This window comes from Abrus precatorius, unplaced genomic scaffold, assembly GCF_003935025.1.
Source record: "Abrus precatorius isolate BTA unplaced genomic scaffold, Abrus_2018 Scaffold3, whole genome shotgun sequence".
In the NCBI taxonomy this organism is placed as follows: domain Eukaryota; kingdom Viridiplantae; phylum Streptophyta; class Magnoliopsida; order Fabales; family Fabaceae; genus Abrus; species Abrus precatorius.
This window is the reverse complement of record NW_020874373.1, coordinates 32,507,693-32,525,978: the sequence shown is the minus strand read 5'-3', so window position 1 is coordinate 32,525,978 and position 18,286 is coordinate 32,507,693. Positions and strand designations below refer to the sequence as shown.

At 28.6% G+C, this 18,286-nt stretch overlaps 2 protein-coding genes across 2 annotated transcripts; both read left to right on the top strand.

Moving 5' to 3' along the window:
* Positions 1-5,131: 5,131 nt before the first annotated feature.
* Positions 5,132-6,970, top strand: LOC113863510 (UDP-glycosyltransferase 74G1-like). Its single transcript, XM_027497114.1, has 2 exons — positions 5,132-5,819; positions 6,006-6,970. Exons 1-2 carry the CDS (start codon positions 5,172-5,174, stop codon positions 6,705-6,707), a joined length of 1,350 nt encoding a protein of 449 aa, XP_027352915.1. The 5' UTR covers positions 5,132-5,171; the 3' UTR covers positions 6,708-6,970.
* Positions 6,971-11,698: 4,728 nt separating this feature from the next.
* LOC113863602 (UDP-glycosyltransferase 74G1-like) lies at positions 11,699-13,405 on the top strand. The gene is made up of 2 exons (XM_027497239.1): positions 11,699-12,337; positions 12,659-13,405. Exons 1-2 carry the CDS (start codon positions 11,699-11,701, stop codon positions 13,403-13,405), a joined length of 1,386 nt encoding a protein of 461 aa, XP_027353040.1.
* The last annotated feature ends 4,881 nt before the right edge of the window (positions 13,406-18,286 follow it).

The window sequence follows — 18,286 nt, the reverse complement described above, 5'->3', positions numbered from 1 at the left end:
GGGAGTTTGATAACTTGATCATCAATTATGATATCTCTTTAGCAGAAATTAAAGCGGCACTTTTTAGCATAGGAAATCTAAAATCCTCTAGACCTGATGGCCTTTATGCTTTATTTTTTAAGAATCAGTGAGATCTTTTAGACCCTTTTATTGTTAAATTTGTTTTTGATATTTTTGACAACCCCAATAACATTTATGTTGTAAATGACATTGTTATCACCCTTATTCCTAAGATTGATAATCTTGAACATATTAAACATTTCAGGCCTATTTCTCTTTGTAATGTAAGTTATAAAATTATAACTAAATTGCTAGCTAATAGAATTAGGGGCTCTGCCCTATATCATTTCTGCTAATCAAACTAGCTTCATCCTTGGCAAGCGAGACATTGATAACTCCATTGTTTTGCAAGAGCTTGTGCATTCTTTTAATGTCTTAAAAAATCGGAATGAGTTTATGATTATTAAATTGATTTAGAAAAGGCTTATGATAAACTTAGGTGGAGTTTTATTAATGATATCATTCAGGCTGTTGGGTTTAGTTCAAAATTTGCTAATATTATCAACCAATGTATCTCAATTTCCTCAATGTCTATTAATTGGAATAGTAATAGAACTGATGTTTTTATACCAAGTAGAGGTATTAGACAAGGGGATCATATATTCCCTTATCTTTTTCGTTATGTGTATTGAAAGACTGGCCCACTTAATTAATGATAAAGTTAGTGATGGTTCCTAGATCCCTTTTTCATTCAGCAACATGAGTCCTAAAATTTTTCACCTTTTTTTTCGCTGATGATATTATTTTGGTAGTTAAAGATGATAGATATAATGCTGAAACCATAATTGTTGTTTTGAATGATTTTTGCAATGCCTTAGGATTGTCCATTAACAAAGAAAAGTCCTCTGTCTATTTTTCTAAAAATTGTGGGTCTATTCTAGCTCAGGATCTTAGTAGTAAGTTAGGTTTTGGAAATTCTGTCCAATTTGGTAAATATGTAGGAATTCCTATAAGTCATGGTAGTCCCTCTAGGCAAGACTTTGCTTTTTTTTTATTGATAAAATTAGAAAGAAACTCTTTATTTGAAAAATAAATTCATTGTCTATGGTAAGTAGAAATACTCTTGCTTAATACTGTATTATGAGTATTCCTAATTATTCTATACAAACTACTTTGATTCCAAAATCTATTTGTAAAGAAATTGACATTATCCGTAAACGGTTCATTTGGGGCTCTTTATGTGGTAGAAAATGTTATTTAATTAGTTAGGAGAAAATTTGCAGACCTAAAGGGGAGAGTGAGCTAGGATTTAGAAACATTTGTTTTGTGAACCAAGCCTTCATTATGAAACTTTGTTAGAGACGTATTAACTCTCCTAAGGATTTATGGTCCCAAGTTCTTTGTTACAAATACAAATTTTCTTTAAGCAACATGCCTACTTTTAAAAACAATCAAAAGTCATCATCCCTTTGGAAGAGTTTGGCTTTTGTCTGGAACTCCTTTTGTTCTGGGCTGGGTTGGACTCTAGGGAATGGTATGTTAGTTAGATTTTGGAAGGATAATTGCCTGCCTAATCATCAGAATTTGTCTAGTTTCGCTACTCATCTCCTCGTTGGGGATGAATTGGAGGATTGTGTGACTAGTTATATATCTTAGGGTAGGTGGGACTGGAATAGATTGTATCAGGTTCTTCTAGATTCAGTTTGTGACTTAATAACCCAAATTACTCCTCCTTTAATAACCAATACTCAGGACTATTTTTTTCTGAAAAATGACTAGTAATGGCATTTTTTCAATAAAGTTTGCCTTTAATCTTATTTCTGTTGGTGCTCAGATTCCTCAAAATGATAACTGTATTTTTAATCTTGTGTAGGAGTGGGAGGGTCCCCCTAAGATAAATGTTTTCCTTTGGAAAGTGGCCCATGGTAGGCTTTTAACCAATGCTAAAAGATGTAATCAAAATATGACTAACTCCTCTCTATGTCCCAGGTGTAATGAGGCTCCAAAAATTGTGATTCATGTTCTTAGAGACTATTAGAGTGCTACTCAGATTTGGAACCATTTTATTCCTTCTGATAAAAGGGCTCTGTTTTATAGCCTTGGGTTATCTAGTTGGTTGTCTCTCAATTTGGCTAAACATAATCCTTTTTTATGTTCTTATTGGCATAAATTGTTTAGGATTATCACATGGAATCTTTGGAAGAATAGAAATAATGTTATTTTCAATAATTTGCCCTTGAATAATGATGCTTTGCTATATAAAATCATGTCCAATTTTGAATTTTTTTCATTCTTGTGGCAGGAACAACTAGAATCCTGGTGCTAGCCTTGTGGAACCGCATAGCCTTGTGAAGTGGCAGCCTCCCCTTCACCAACATTTTAAGCTCAACTCTGATGGGTCAACTATATAGAATCTGGGTCAAGCTAGTTGTGGGGGTCTCATTTGTGATCACAAAGGCTCCTTCTTGGGTGGTTTCTTCATGAAATTACCTCCTTGCTCCCTTTGCTGTTGAATTGTGGGAAATGTTTGAGTCTGCGACTTGTCATCTCCAAGAATATTCAGATTATTTGGATTCAATGTAGTAACAAGGAGGTAATTTTCTTAATTGTTAATTTTCAGAGCTGTGACATCTTTTATTTTCTATTATAAATAGAATTAAGTTGCTTCTTGGGAGGATCTAATTTATTAAATTTTCTCATATTTTAAGATAAGCTAACCAATGTGTTGACTGTTTAGCAAAATTAGGTACTGATATGAGTATGTCTTGCATTTATTTTGATAAAACACCCCTTTCCTTAGAACCTTTGTTAAAACTCCGTTTAGGTTGTTTGGTTAGGATTCTTTGTTTTTTTTTAGATTTTTTAAAACTTCGTTTATTAGAAGAAAAAAAAAGTTAATAAAAGAAATGAAGTAATACAATAAAAAAATAAAAAATTTAAAAATAACGGAAAGTATTGTGCAGGGTCTTCTTTTCCTTTGGTTGATTTTTCGGACTTGGATTTTCTGCTCTTTTTGGTTGAATTAATATCACTGTATGAACCTCTATTCTTCCCTTACCTTGTTTGCATTACCCCTTACCCTTGGCACACCTTAACAAGTATTTAATATTTTAATTTGTTATAAAAATATCTATTGAATTTTTTTATGTTTTTAAAATGATAAATATTTTATTTAACCTTTTAAAAATCAAAATTCATATTAAATATTAAAAATCAAAATACACTATCATACTAATTTATATATTTAATTTTTTATACTTTGATATAAAAATCTATTATATTATAATTATCATGTTTAAATTTTTCCTTTTCATTTCTAACGATAATGTGATAGAAAAATAAAAAACAATGTAAATAAAATACAAAAATTCAGGATTATAATTATTTTAATTTTTAAATTGATGTATCCAAAGCATGACTTCTTCACATGGCCAAGTGCTCATTTGGTTTATCCTTCTGTACACGACTTATGGTATGTGTAATTTTTGTCTTTCTATTTATTATTGTATAAATTTTAATAAATTTTAAAGAATAAATAAAAGTATGTTAAAAATAAATATACTTTTAACACTCTTCTATAAAAGAAATATTCATGCAATTAATTTTATTAAGATAATATTTTTAACTTGTTAATTAAAATGGTGCCAATTATTGCATACAATAAGCTAATTGAGCAAAAGGGAAATTTAAATTCTCCCTTTCCCAAATCAAATTTAACAAACAATGGAATGCAAATTGTGATGTTCTGTTCGATTAAGATAAAGAATACAATTATACACATTTAAATTATCCGTAAGAATCATTCAATGGAATATTTCCTTTAGTGTTCAAGCTACCAAAATATGATTTAAATTATCAGTTAGTATTGCAAGCATGTACCTTATATACTTGTTAGTGAAAAGATAATTAATAACTACTTATATGTTATTTATAAACTTCTTTTATATTATCTTATACTTATCGTCCATAAATAAATAGATAATGAGTTATCTTAAACTCATTTTTGCATAATTTTAATTTATTAAGTAAAAATATATTTTTAAATTTAAATCACATTTTTATTTAATTTTTTTTATAAAATATTAAAATTAAGAATATAATGATACATCAACACTTTTTTAAATTAATCATTCTATTTTTAAACGATTTTTTTAATACGAACTCAATGACACATGTTAAGAAATATTAAATTTATTTTGTAAAATTTTTTAAATTATTATAAAAATATATATGAAATTTCTAATTTAAAAATAATAAATATTTCAATAAAAAATTATTTTAAAATACACATTAAAAAATTGTATAATAGAGGCGGGTAGGTACTCTCCTTCCTAAGATTGCATTATATTTATCAAGAGAAAGCATCTAGAGATTATTACTTTTAATTTTATTTATAAAAAATAGTAAATAATATTCTTCAATTGTTATATTTATTTTTATTATAAAATTTGTATCAACGAAATATTTATTTTTATATAAATATATAATATATTAATTTAATCATTAATATTATAAATATTTTTAAAATAAAATATGAATAAAGTGAGATGAATTAAGTAATATTATTTTAAAAATGATAAATTTTACGGTACTTTATAAAATAAAAAATATTTTTTTATACGTAAAATAATTATGACTGATGATTATGTATTAATAAACAATAAGATTAATGATTTATTTTTAAAATATTAAAAAATAACAATTTCAATTTAAAGAAAATATATAAATCTCTTTCAAAATAAATTTGAAAATAAGATAGATAGGGACGTGCCTATTCTGGAGTGTTCCGTGTAGCCTTTGGGGCATGGGCCCTCCTTTGTTTTTTAATGTGTTTAATAAGTTTCTGAGTAATTACAAATAAGCCCTTGTTGTCTTGTCAAATTAAAAAAGTACCTACCATCTTGACCAAAATGGAGAAGATGAAAGGTCTAAATTTCGCTTAGACTGAGATTCTTTCTACTTTTTGTGCCAATTAAACTTTGTAATTAATTAGTTGAAAACAATTATATTTAATAAATTTGAATTAATAATTAAATATATATTAAATGAGGGGATGATAAGACAAAGATGGGTACCATGTACAGACACACCCAACGCCCAATAAAGGAAATTGGGGTCCATTACCATTACCATTACCATTAAACACGGAGATGAGAAAATAAAGAGGGGGAATGGAGAAGAAGGAGAGAAGCACAGGTAGCAGCAGAATGCATTGTCTAGTCTTGCCATTTCCAGCAGCGGGTCACATGAATCCCATGCTTCAATTCTCCAAGCTTTTGCAACACCAAGGGGTCAGAATAACACTCGTCACCCCGCATTCCTTCTCCAAGAACTTCCCCACCCTCCCAAATTGGCTCACCCTCCAAACCATTTCAGATGGGTTTGACAGTGGTGGCCTTGAAGAAGCAGGGACCTACCCGGCCTACATCGACCGCTTCGAGCAAGTTGGCCCAGACAATCTTGTTCGCCTCATTCAGAAATTGGTGGGTAGATCTGACCCAGTTGATTGTGTTATTTATGATTCCTCACTACCTTGGGCTCTAGAGAGTGCAAAGAGACTTGGGCTTTTTGCTGCTGTTTATATCACTCAGAGTATGGCTGTCAATACTCTCTTCTACAACGTTCATTTGGGTCAGCTTCGAGTTCCTCTCACAGAAGAAGAGATTAGTCTTCCAGCGTTGCCTAAACTTAAACTTGATGACATGCCTAGCGTTTTCTTCTCACTTCCATATTTTCTTTATCGTTTGGTGGATCAGTTTTCCAACATTCATAAAGCTGATTGGATTTTCTGCAATACCTTCTATGAGCTCGAAAATCAGGTAGCTAACATTTCTGTCTTGATAGTATATATCAATTTTTATACTAATAAAGTTATCTATTCATATGATGTTATACTTCAAAGTTTTACTTCTGTTAAATAAAGGTTATAAACTAACCCAATCCTTAACTATTAATATATAGATATATTGGTAAGAGAAGCTGTTAATTAGATGTTGCTTTTCTAGGTGGTTGATTGGATGACAAAGAATTGGCCGCAATTCAGGACCATAGGACCGAATGTACCATCTAAGGATGACCAAGATTATGGTGCTGTACAATTTGCGAGTGATGATGACAAGTGCATGGAATGGTTGGATGATAAACCAAAAGGATCTGTTGTGTATGTATCATTTGGCACTACAGTCCCTCTTGATGAGGAGCAAATGAAAGAACTGGCTTGGGCTTTGAGAATTTGTGATAATCACTTCTTCTGGGTAGTGAGAGCTTCTGAAGAAACTAAGCTCCCAAAAGACTTTGCCAAAAAGTCAGAAAAGGGCTTGGTTGTGAAATGGTGTTCTCAACCAAAGGTTTTAGCTCATGAGGCTATAGGGTGCTTTGTAACACATTGTGGTTGGAACTCCACTTTAGAAGCTTTGTGCTTAGGAATTCCAACTATTGCAGTGCCACTGATGGCAGATCAGATAACAAATGCTAAGTTTATTGCAGATGTTTGGAAAGTGGGACTTAAAGCTCCATTTGATGAGAAAAAGATTGCGAGACAAGGAGCCTTGAAGCATTGTATAAGCAAAGTAATGGATTGTGAAGAAGGCAAGGAGATCAAGAATAATCTCATCCAATTTAAAACTTTGGCAGCAAAAGCTATGGATGAGGGTGGAAGTACTCAAAAGAACATTGGAGAATTTGTGAACAGCTTGTTACAATTATGAGTCACAGGTGTCCTTCATCACATGCCCATGCCTGAAATCACAGACAATCCTACTTTATATACTTCTTAGTGAAAAGAACAGAGGAGAAGTCATGTTGGGCATCACTCAATAGAATAATTCCCCTCTTTAGTTTAGTGTGCTCAAGCTAGCAAAATATAATTTAAAATATCAGTTAGTGTTGCAAATGAGTTGTGGCTATGTTCTTGCATGCACCTTATATACTTGTTAGTGAAAAGATAATTAATAACTACTTACATCTTTTTTTACTATTATTCATAAATTTTTCTATTATCTTAAATTCATTATAACATAACTAAATTGTAAATACAAATTCATGTTATGAATATTCTTTAATCATAAAAATATAAATGTAAAATTATTTTAAAAATAAAATTAATTACAATTAACAACATATCAAATACAATACATTAATTATTAATTACATATTTACTATTCACCCACACGATTCCTTAGAGCGTTTGCCTTTGTCTAATGTATTAGAGAAATTATAGTGTTACAATTTTATTGGTTTTTTTTTTTTTTGTTTTTTTTGCAAAAGGTTATACAATAAAGAAAGAAATAAAATAAAATAGTTGATATAATCAAAAGAATTAAAGAAAAAATTAACGTTGAAAATTTTTTTACATAAATTTATTGTATAAATAAGTGATCTTGTTTAATTATTAAAGTAAAGTAATAATCTTATCCACACATGTTTGGGGTGCATTTATTTAGTTGATTTATTAAATTCGTAAAAAAAAAAAAAGGTATACGTTGATTAAAAATTAAATATATTAAAATAATTTGGTCTTTTAATTATATTCTTAATTAAGCAAAAGTTAAGCAACTCTCCTGAATTATTTTGTATTCTTTGTATTTGACAACAAATCTACACTACCAGTTTTTATTATAGGATGGAAAATTCTGAATCTTGAATTAATAGGTCGAGTATATAGAAAAGTTTAAGAGGTTCTGTTTAAAGATTAAAATAAATTGTTTTGGCTAATATGTAATGAATTTAATTGAAATATATTATCATTTGTAAAAAAATTGTAGTGCTATTTATCGTTGATATATTGATTTCGTCGTAAAAAAAAATATACCGGTATTTAAGAATTAAATATATTAAAATAATTTGACTTATTTTATATTATAAATCTAGTCTTTTAATAGTATTCTTCATTAAGTGAAAGTTAAGCAAACTTAAGTTTAGTTTGGATAAATTTTTAACAAGTACTTGTAGCAGTAAAAAAAATTAAGTAATAAAATAAAATAAATTTAAAAAATAATTTATATTTTTTAATTATTTAAAAAAATTCTCATTTATTTCTAAAACTTTAAAAAAGATAAACTTATTTCTAATTTATAAAAAAAATTATTTATTTATTATACAATTTTCTTTGTTCGTTATATCATTGCCCACACCAACTTTATTTTTTATATTGGCACCAACTTTATATATATTATTAGTTAACGAAAACAATTTAAAAAAATTATATATATTTTTCAAATACCAACACTTTATTTAAATCAACAGCATTTAAATAATATTGTTGACTAATAAAACAGCTAGGGCAGTGAGTGGCACTCAAAGTGTACCTATCTTTTCTTAATCCAATATAACATTGCTCTTAACTTATATATTACACTTTCTTTCACAGGTTATCTAGCAACACTATATATTAAAACAAATTTTAGATATAATATTTAAAAATATTTTTAATATCATAATTTTATTGCAAGTCAAAATAAAATTTTAATTTTAATTTTAATTTTGAGCTGTCTATTATCATCCTTCTTTAAGTATAAATAGGCACTCACCCTCCACCCCCACAAAGCAAGGAAGAGAGAGGTTTATCAAGAAATGAAGAAGAAAAGCATAGTGCATTTTTGTATGGCACTCTTAATGAAGATGTATATATGGAACAGCCAAAAGGTTATGTACACACAAAAAAAATGTGAGAATAAGGTCTACAAACTTCACAAGACTTTATATGGGCTAAAATAAGCTTCTAGAGCATGGTTCAGTTAAATCGAGTCATACTTTATTAGTGTAGAATTTAGAAAAAAGCAATCATTAGCAAATTTTATTATTGAAGTCCTCTTCAGATGAAAGGATTTTAATTGTTAATGTGTATGTTGATGACCTCATATACACAGATAATGATGATTCACTGATGAGTACTTTCAAGAATTCAATGAAGAAGGAGTTTGATATGACAGATCTTGGCAGAATGAGGTTCTTCCTTAGTATTGAAGTTCTACAGGAGGATGATGGGATCTACATTTATTAGAGAAAGTATGCCTTAGATGTGTTGAAGGGATGTCTAATAGCAATTCTATTAAAGTTCCTATGGTGCTAGTTGTAAACAGTGCAAAGATGAAACAGGAATGAAAGTAGATGAGACTCAGTACAAGCAACTGGTAGGAAGTCTCACGTACATTACAACAACCAGACCTGACATGACGTTCTCTGTTAGTTTGATCAGTCGTTTTATGAGCCAACCCACTCAAGTGCATATGCAAGCTGCAAAGAGAGTTCTTAGATACCTACAAGGAACTATGAATTATGGTATTTTCTATAAGAAGGGAAGAAATAAGAATTGTTAACCTACATTGACAGTGACTATGCAGGTGACTTGACAGACAAGAAAAGCACCTCTGGTTATTTTTTTTACTAAGTAATGGAGCAGTAGCTTGGTCATCCAAAAAATAACCAATTGTGACATTGTCCACCATAGAAGCTGAATTTATGCCAGCTGCAGCTTGTGCCTGTCAAGCCATGTGGATGAGGAGAATTTTGAAGGAGTTGGGACATAATTAGGAAGGTTGCACTACTTTGATGTGTGATAATAGTTCAACTATTAAACTTTCTAAGAATCCGATTATGCATGGAAGAAGCAAACATATCAATGTGCGTTTTCATTTTCTAAGAAATCTCTCTAGAGATGGCTATATAGAGTTGGTTCATTGTGGAACTAAGGAGCAGATTGCAAATTTACTAACCAAACCTCTGAAGTTAGATTATTTCCTAAAGCTTCAAAAGTTGATGGGAGTATGTGAAATTCCTAAAATAAACTAGTTGCTTGTGTTCTGTCTAAGCAATAGTTTAAGGGAGGAAATATTAACATATTTTTTGCTATGGTAATTACTATATCTTTTTGTCAATTCTGTTTAATATTGGTTAGTTGTTTAGGCTTCCTTTGTAGCTCTATGATAGCGTTTGAATACCACGTCCCTAGACACTGGAGACAGAGACACTGAAACAATAAAGGATAGAAATACTAATGTTTGTGTTTGTATATTGTGCTTGAAAGTAAGAATAGAATGTGGTGTATTGTGTTTAGATATAAAAATTATGAGGGTAATTTATGTAATTTTTAAAAATTATAAGAGGTATTTTTGTCTTTAAAAATTTACTCTCCGTGTCTCTAGCGCTGGAACACTAGTGTCTCTTTTTTCAAGAGGTACACCAGTGTCTTTCGAATTTTTGTCCCTCTTATCCTTTGTGTTTTTGTCTCTCCAGCGAGACACTAGTCAAACATGATACGCATGACTTCGTGTCTCTGTTTCAATGTATTTGTCTCTGAACCAAACGCTACCTATAAGAACATTATATCTGTTAATGAATAGTGCGTAAAATATCACAGTAATTAATACTTCTTCTTTCTCCATATTCTAACAAAAAAAATTATATTAATATTGAAAAAATTTTACATAAATTTATTGTATAAATATATAGGTGATCCTGTTTAATTATTAAAGTACAGTAATAATCTTATCCACACATGTTTCAGGTGCATTTTATTTAGTCGATTTATTAAAATCGTAAAGAAAGGTATACCGTTGATTAAAAATTAAATATATTAATATAATTTGGATTGTATTTTGTATTATCAATTTGGTCTTTTAATTATATTCTTAACTAAGTAAAAGTTAAGCAACTCTCCTGAATTATTTTGTATTCTTTGTATTTGACAACAAATCTACGCTACCAGTTTTTATTATACGGGGAAAAAATCTGAATCTTGAATTAATAGGTCGAGTATATAGAAAAGTTTAAGAGGTTCCGTTTAAAGATTAAAATAAATTGTTTTGGCTAATATGTAATGAATTTAATTAAAATATATTATCATTTGTAAAAAAAATTATAGTGTTATTTATAGTTGATATATTAATGTTGTCATAAAAAATATATCGGTATTTAAGAATTAAATATATTAAAATAATTTGACTTATTTTATATTATAAATCTAGTCTTTTAATGGTATTCTTAATTAAGTGAAAGTTAAGCAAACTTAAGTTTAGTTTGGATAAATTTTTAACAAGTACTTATAACACTAAAAAAAAATTAAGTAATAAAATAAATTAAATTTAAAAAATAATTTATATTTTTTAATTATTTTAAACAATTTCTCATTTATTTCTAAAACATTTAAAAAAATAAACTTATTTCTAATTTATAAAAAAAATAATTATTTATTATACAAATTTTCTTCTTTCGTTATATCATTGTCCACACCAACCTTATATATATTATGAGTTAAAGAAAACATTTTAAAAAAATAAAATAAAAAAGTTATATATTTTTCAAATACCAACACCTTATTTAAATCAACAGCATTTAAATAATATTGTTGACTAATGACACATCTAGAGCAGTGAGTGGCTCTCGAAGTGTACCCATCTTTTCTTAATCCAATATAACCTTGCCCTTAACTTATATTTTACACTTTGTTTCACAGCTTATCTAGCACACTATATATTAGGACAAATTTTAGATATAATATTTAAAAATATTTTTAATATCATAATTTTATTGCAATTCAACAAAATAAAATTTTAATTTTAATTGACAACAATAGAGAAAAAAAAAACACGTTTAAGAAATGTACCTAAATTTTGAGCTATCTATTATCATCCTTCCTGAAGTATAAATAGGCACTCACCCTCCACCCCACAAAGCAAGGAAGAGAGAGGTTTATCAAGAAATGGAGAAGAAAAGCATAGTGCATTGCATGGTCTTAGCATATCCGGCACAAGGCCACATCAATCCCATGCATGAATTCTCCAAGCTTTTGCAAGACAAAGGGGTGAGAATAACACTAGTCACAACCCGTTCATATTGCAAAAACTTGCATAAGGCACCTGATTCCATTGCACTTGAAACCATTTCTGATGGGTTTGACAATGGTGGGCTTGATGAAGCAGGGAGTTACGACTCCTACTTGAAACGCTTTTGGCAAGTAGGGCCAAAGACTCTTTCTGAACTTCTTGAAAAACTTGGTAAATCAAATAACCTAGTTGATTGTGTTATTTATGATTCATTCTTTCCTTGGGCATTGGATGTTGCAAAGAGATTTGGGATAGTTGGGGCTGTTTTCCTCACTCAAAATATGTTCGTTAATAGCATATATTACCATGTTCAACAAGGAAAGTTGCATGTTCCCCTGATAGAAAATGAGATTTCCCTTCCTATGTTGCCCAAACTTCACCTCGAGGATATGCCTTCGTTCTTCTTTACATATTTAGATGATCCAATTTTGCTTGATATGTTGGCGAATCAGTTCTCCAATTTCGACAAAGCTGATTGGATCTTGTGCAATTCATTCTATGAGATGGAAAAAGAGGTCAGTATCTCAACTTTTATATGAAAATAAAAAAATTTTTTTAAAACGGGTGTTGAAATAATTTGGAAAATTGTGAATTTCTCTCACTCAAAGCATTTTTAAAAAATTTTGGGCTATTGACCAGAAAAACTCTTTTTGGGTGGGGGGGGGGGGGGACTATAGAAAGACTCATCCATTGTTTAGCACTTCAGCCACTTTTATACTCTTATGGGTTGAAAAAAAAAACTGGTTTTATGGTTAGTTGCAATTATGCTTTTCCTTCCTGAAATTTTTTTTTTTTCCTTTGTTGTGTAATGGTTGGTGCATATAAATTGCTTGTAGGTAATTGATTGGACGATGAAGATTTGGTCCAAATTTAGGACCATAGGACCATGCGTAACATCTATAATTTTTAACAAGCAATACGACGAAGACTGTAGTGTTACGCAATTTAAGAGTGAGGAATATTGCATGGAATGGTTAGATGATAAACCAAAACAATCTGTTGTTTATGTTTCTTTTGGGTCTATGGCAGTACTCAATGAGGAGCAAATAAAGGAATTAGCTTATGGTTTGAGAGATAGTAAAAGTTATTTTTTATGGGTTGTTAGAGCCTCAGAAGAAATTAAACTTCCCAAAGATTTTGAAAAGATGTCAGAGAAGGGCTTAGTAATAAGGTGGTGCTCACAACTAAAAGTTCTAGCTCATGAGGCTATCGGCTGTTTTGTAACACATTGTGGTTGGAACTCTACATTGGAAGCCCTGTGCTTAGGAGTTCCAATGGTTGCAGTGCCACAATGGTCTGACCAGAATACCAATGCTAAGCAAATTGTAGATGTTGGGAATATGGGAATTAGAGCTCCAGTTGATGAAAAAAAGATTGTGAGAGGAGAAGCATTAAAGCATTGTATTATTGAAATAATGGAGAGTGAGAGAGGCAAAGAAATTAAAAACAATATTATGCAAGGGAAGGCTTTGGCTGCACAAGCTGTTAATGAGGAAGGGAGTTCTCATAAAAACATTTCAGAATTTGTGAATAGCTTGTTCAATTTACAAGCAGCATGCAGGGAATCGCAAATTAATTCTTGAGCTTTTATCTCTGCTTGTACTTCTGCTGTTCTAAATAACCTCATGATTGTAGTCTTTGCATTATGTTGTATTTTATTAAGTTCATGAGCAATCTTTCTGGTGCTTTATCAATAAAACGTTTAGCTTTTCATTGAAGATTTACTTAACGACTTTAAACAATATACACCAAAGAGCTTTTCTTTGTTCAAATCTTCCAAGTGATGAAATTAAAGTTAATTATGTTGTGGAATAATTAACGAAATTAATTAATATAGAGTGTAAAACCAGCATTCAATTAAATACAAAGTCAAATTCAGTTTTCACACGACACTTACCTTCTTGCCATGCTCAATAGGACCTATGCATTTAAAATATTCCAATTCGTACACATCTACCAATACAGCTCCAAAAGAAGTTTCCATGGCACTATATGATAACGATTTAATTAGTTTGTTTAGTTTTCTAGTTTGAATACAGTCTGGCCAACATGTGTTATGATCGTGTATAGCGATTTCTTTAATACATAGCAAGGACACCCCTAATTAATAATTTGAAGGTATGTATACATAATTGTTTCATATTTGTTTTTAATTCTTGAGCAGTGTGGTTAGCAATTCTGATTTGAAAGAGTTAGGAAATCAAAGTTAAATATACTTTAAGTCTATGATAAATTTAATGGATATGAGCTTTAAGTATACTCAAAAAATGAATAATTCTCTCTATCAAATAATAATTTAAATACAAAAGATTTTAGTAAAATTTATTCCTATTTATCAGTACTATTACATAGCACTATAAAGTATATTTAAAATCTCTTATGTTTAAATTAAAATTATATTCATGAGATTTTCTCTTAAACTCTATTTTTCTTTTATTGATAAAACACTCAATGAATATAATTTTCTACACTCATTCACATTATTTTTTCAAATTATAAAAAATACTCTTATTTATAAAAATTGAGAACTCATTTTTTTTCACACTTGAATTTTAAGAAATTAATAAAAATAAGCTTCATGAATTTCTCCAATAACATTTATTGAGTCAAGCCACATGCATATTTAAAAAATGCATGTGGCTATATGATAACAATTTAGTGTGTTTAGTTTTCTAGTTTGAAAATTAACGTGTGTTATGATCGTGTATAACAATTTCTTTATAAATAGCAAGCACACCCCTAATTAATGTTTGCATGTGGTCCAGTTGTTTGTTTTTTAGCTGATTATCTGGATAATTAAACTTTTATTCCGATTGATATTAGATAGTGTTACCTTTTATTTTAACTTTTCATTAATAATTTGAAGCTTAAACTTTTCATTAAACTTTTATATACGTGATTGTTTCATATGAATTTGTGTATGTGGTGTGCATAGCAAATGGTGTCCATGTAAAAAGTCTTTCATGGTTGAAGTTCACGTGGGTCGGTCCCATGGTGTTACCACTGTGAACCATTCCTTACAAATTGTGGCAAACATGTTTTGCAAACTCTTTGCTGGCTTCCATGAAATCTGTCAAGCATTATACCATCAGCGATATCACAGCTAATCTCCTATTTACCTTTCAATAATGTTTCTTCAATACATGCATCATAGAATGCTTTCTTTACCTTCTTAAGATCAAGGGTGATCTAATAAAAATAGATACCAAAGCACTAGAATTTTATCCTATACATCTTTCTCTTTATGAATCGTCTAAGATTAAAAGCTAATATGAATTGAATTCTCGAGTATGGATCCTCTATAGGAGGGGGAAAAATAATCTCTATCATTCATTTTATTTTAAAATTCTTAAAAATTTATAAATATAACAAAAAAAATTATTGAACGATGAGTGAAGAAATTTCGAATGCAAAGGATCTGGATCCGAATTCTCCTCCTTACAATACAATTTTTCTTTGAAGACTGTTAATAGCATAATTCATGACACTTTTTCGATGCATTCCTAACTATTTTATTTTATTTTTACTGAAATCTCTCAAATTATTATTTGTCATCTTATTTTTTAAAGGTTTATGATATATTTGAAACATCAAATAATTTTAAAAGTCTAAAAGGAATAAGTGTAGACTTGATAAAATTTAAAGAACTTTATGTATAAGATGTATAATTAAGATTTAGTTAGTAATTTTTAAGCAAAAGATATTTAATTGATTCAATTTGTAAATATTTTAAATAAAAAAACGTTTTAAGTGAAGGAAAATCACTGGCGATCAAATTTCATTAATTTTATAAGTTAAAGAACTTAATTAATTCAAAAAGTTTTGAAGGATCAAAATTGCATATACGAATAAAAATAGGCTAGAGTGTCTGAAAGGGTTTAGGTCTAATTTTTTTTTAAGTTTAATATGACTTGACCTATTTAAGTAATAGATTTGATTTAAATTTTTTTATCAATTTAATTAATTAAATAGGTCATACTTAAATTTACAAAAAAATCTATTAAGCTTATTTAAAATTCATAAAATTTATAATAATATATTAAATAATTTTATATAAAAATAATATATTATATTAAATAAAATATATTTTAAAATTGATAGAATTTTAAATTAGAAACTATTAGTCCTTTTCATTCAAGTTAAAGAGTATTGTACTGTATGTTCTGTGTGAGAAAGAGTAATATTTGTTATAATCTTTTATGTTACTGTTACTTAATCTATATTATACGCATAATGTTAATTTACTATTTCAATTACATCTATCATTAATTCGTCTCATCTTCTTAAATACTTATTTATATTATATGAAACTCTTTTATTATTTTTTTTCTCTTTTTATTTTTAAAATTAACAAAATGTCTTCTCAAAAATAATAAAATAATTTATTTATTTAAAGGCCTCAATATAAAATAATTCATTAAAAAGATTAATAGGGTAAAACAAATTTTTACAAAGGTCAAGTTTAAATTTAATAAAAAATTTATGACAAATAATAAGTGAGGCTTAAACTTTAAAATTATTAAGTAGGTAGAAGTTATTTAATTAAAGTTTAGCTCTAATTGTATATTATCATTAATATATCGTAAAAACATAATTAAATCAAAATAATAGAAGAGAGATGCATGCATGTATATAATTAATGGTTAGTGGATTGGTTTTAGGTAGTTGATTGGACAGAGAATGTGGTACAGTCAATGAAATTAATTAGGGCCATATCCGCACATGCAATGCTTGGTGAATTGCTGTTAGGTATTGAACAAGTCAGATTTGCCCAAAATTTAGAACACAAACACTCACGTGTCATGCAGTTAATTGTTCTTAGGTATAGCTTATTGAACAAAGAAGACCTGGCTATAATTTAGGATCAAATGCACCATTTATGTTCTTATAAAAATACAGTTTATGTATGACCAAGAATGGTGTTTCACAATTCATCGTCAAGTGCAAATAATTTATGAAATGATTAGATGATAAGCCACTAGTTTGTCAGCTCTTGGTAAGAGGAAAATGGAGGAACATGCTGTGACCATTCAAATATATGAAATCAATTTAGAGAATTATAAGATGCGTTTAGTATGTGTTTTATCTACATATTAGTTTATATGCTTAACTTTGTTAATAATTACAAAAATATCTTTACTTTTAAAGAAAATCATTAAAAAAATGGAGAGAAAAAAAGGCATTCTTAAGCTCAACTTGTCTTCAATTTGCAACCAACGTAACATGTATTATTTTTATGACAAGTTTGACAACTATGGCAACAAAAAGAAAAAGAAGAGGGACAAAAGGCCCAAAAAACTGGTAAAAGTGTCGAGTCTTCACTATACGAGTCTTGTATGGTTCCAGAGTATTGTTAGTTTTTTTCACTTTATTTTTATATTATTATTTATTTTATTTTATTTTATTTTTCTACCCATTTAACTCTTTCGATGAATATGTGAAAAAATGAAGATCCCATATTTTCATATTGCCTTTAGGGTGTGGTGTAATTAAGTAATTAGTCTTTACAAATATTATTATTTTTTAAAAAAATTTACATATATGGAAAAAGATCTTCTCATATTAATATAAATCTAAAAATTTTTAAACTTAATTTGAGTTTTTTATTTAACTTATATCTAATGGACAATGAAGTAATAAATTATAATCCGTTAGATATAAGTTAAATAAAAAGTTCAGATCGAGTATAAGAATTTATATATATATATAAGTCTAAAAATTTTTACACTTAATCTGAGTTATTCATTTAACTTAAATCTAACGGTTAGTAAAGTAATAAATTATAACCCGTTAAATTTAAGTTAAATGAAAGACTCAGATTAAGTTTATATCATTTTTTTTAATAAAACTGAAGCTAAATCAAACTTTTATAGAAATAAAAATAAGATTAATTACTTAGTTATGTCTATTTTTAACCATATCTATGTCTAAACATACCCAAATAATATATTGAGAATGAAACTAACGATTAGTTCTATTTTGAAGTTGTTGGATCAAAATATGATAGGGGTGTCATTGATTAAATAAACCTAATTAAATTGACAAATCCGACGTAATTTAAAGAAAAATGAACGGATCAATTTGAAATTTTGGATAAAATCGGTTCAAAAATTGATTTATTTTTTATAAGTTGATTCAGTTTAAGTTATAAACTCAAAATTAATTAAATCTAACTCAATCCAATTTCATTTATGTTAATTGATTTAAATAATTTTGTGTTCTAAGAACGAGAAAACCAACGGCCCTAAATATAGTAAAATTGATAGCAAAAAGTTTAGTGAAAAGAACTTAATTATAGAAAGAAAATAAAGAACTGTGGAATCTTCCATAATAGCAAAGATGTACGCTAAATGGTTAATAACCTGAAATCTTGAAATTTCTAAGTGTCCCTTTCTTTCTGACACTGCCTTTCTACCAACGTCTATGGCCCTTTTTTGTTGTTTCAAAATTATTGAGCAAAGATA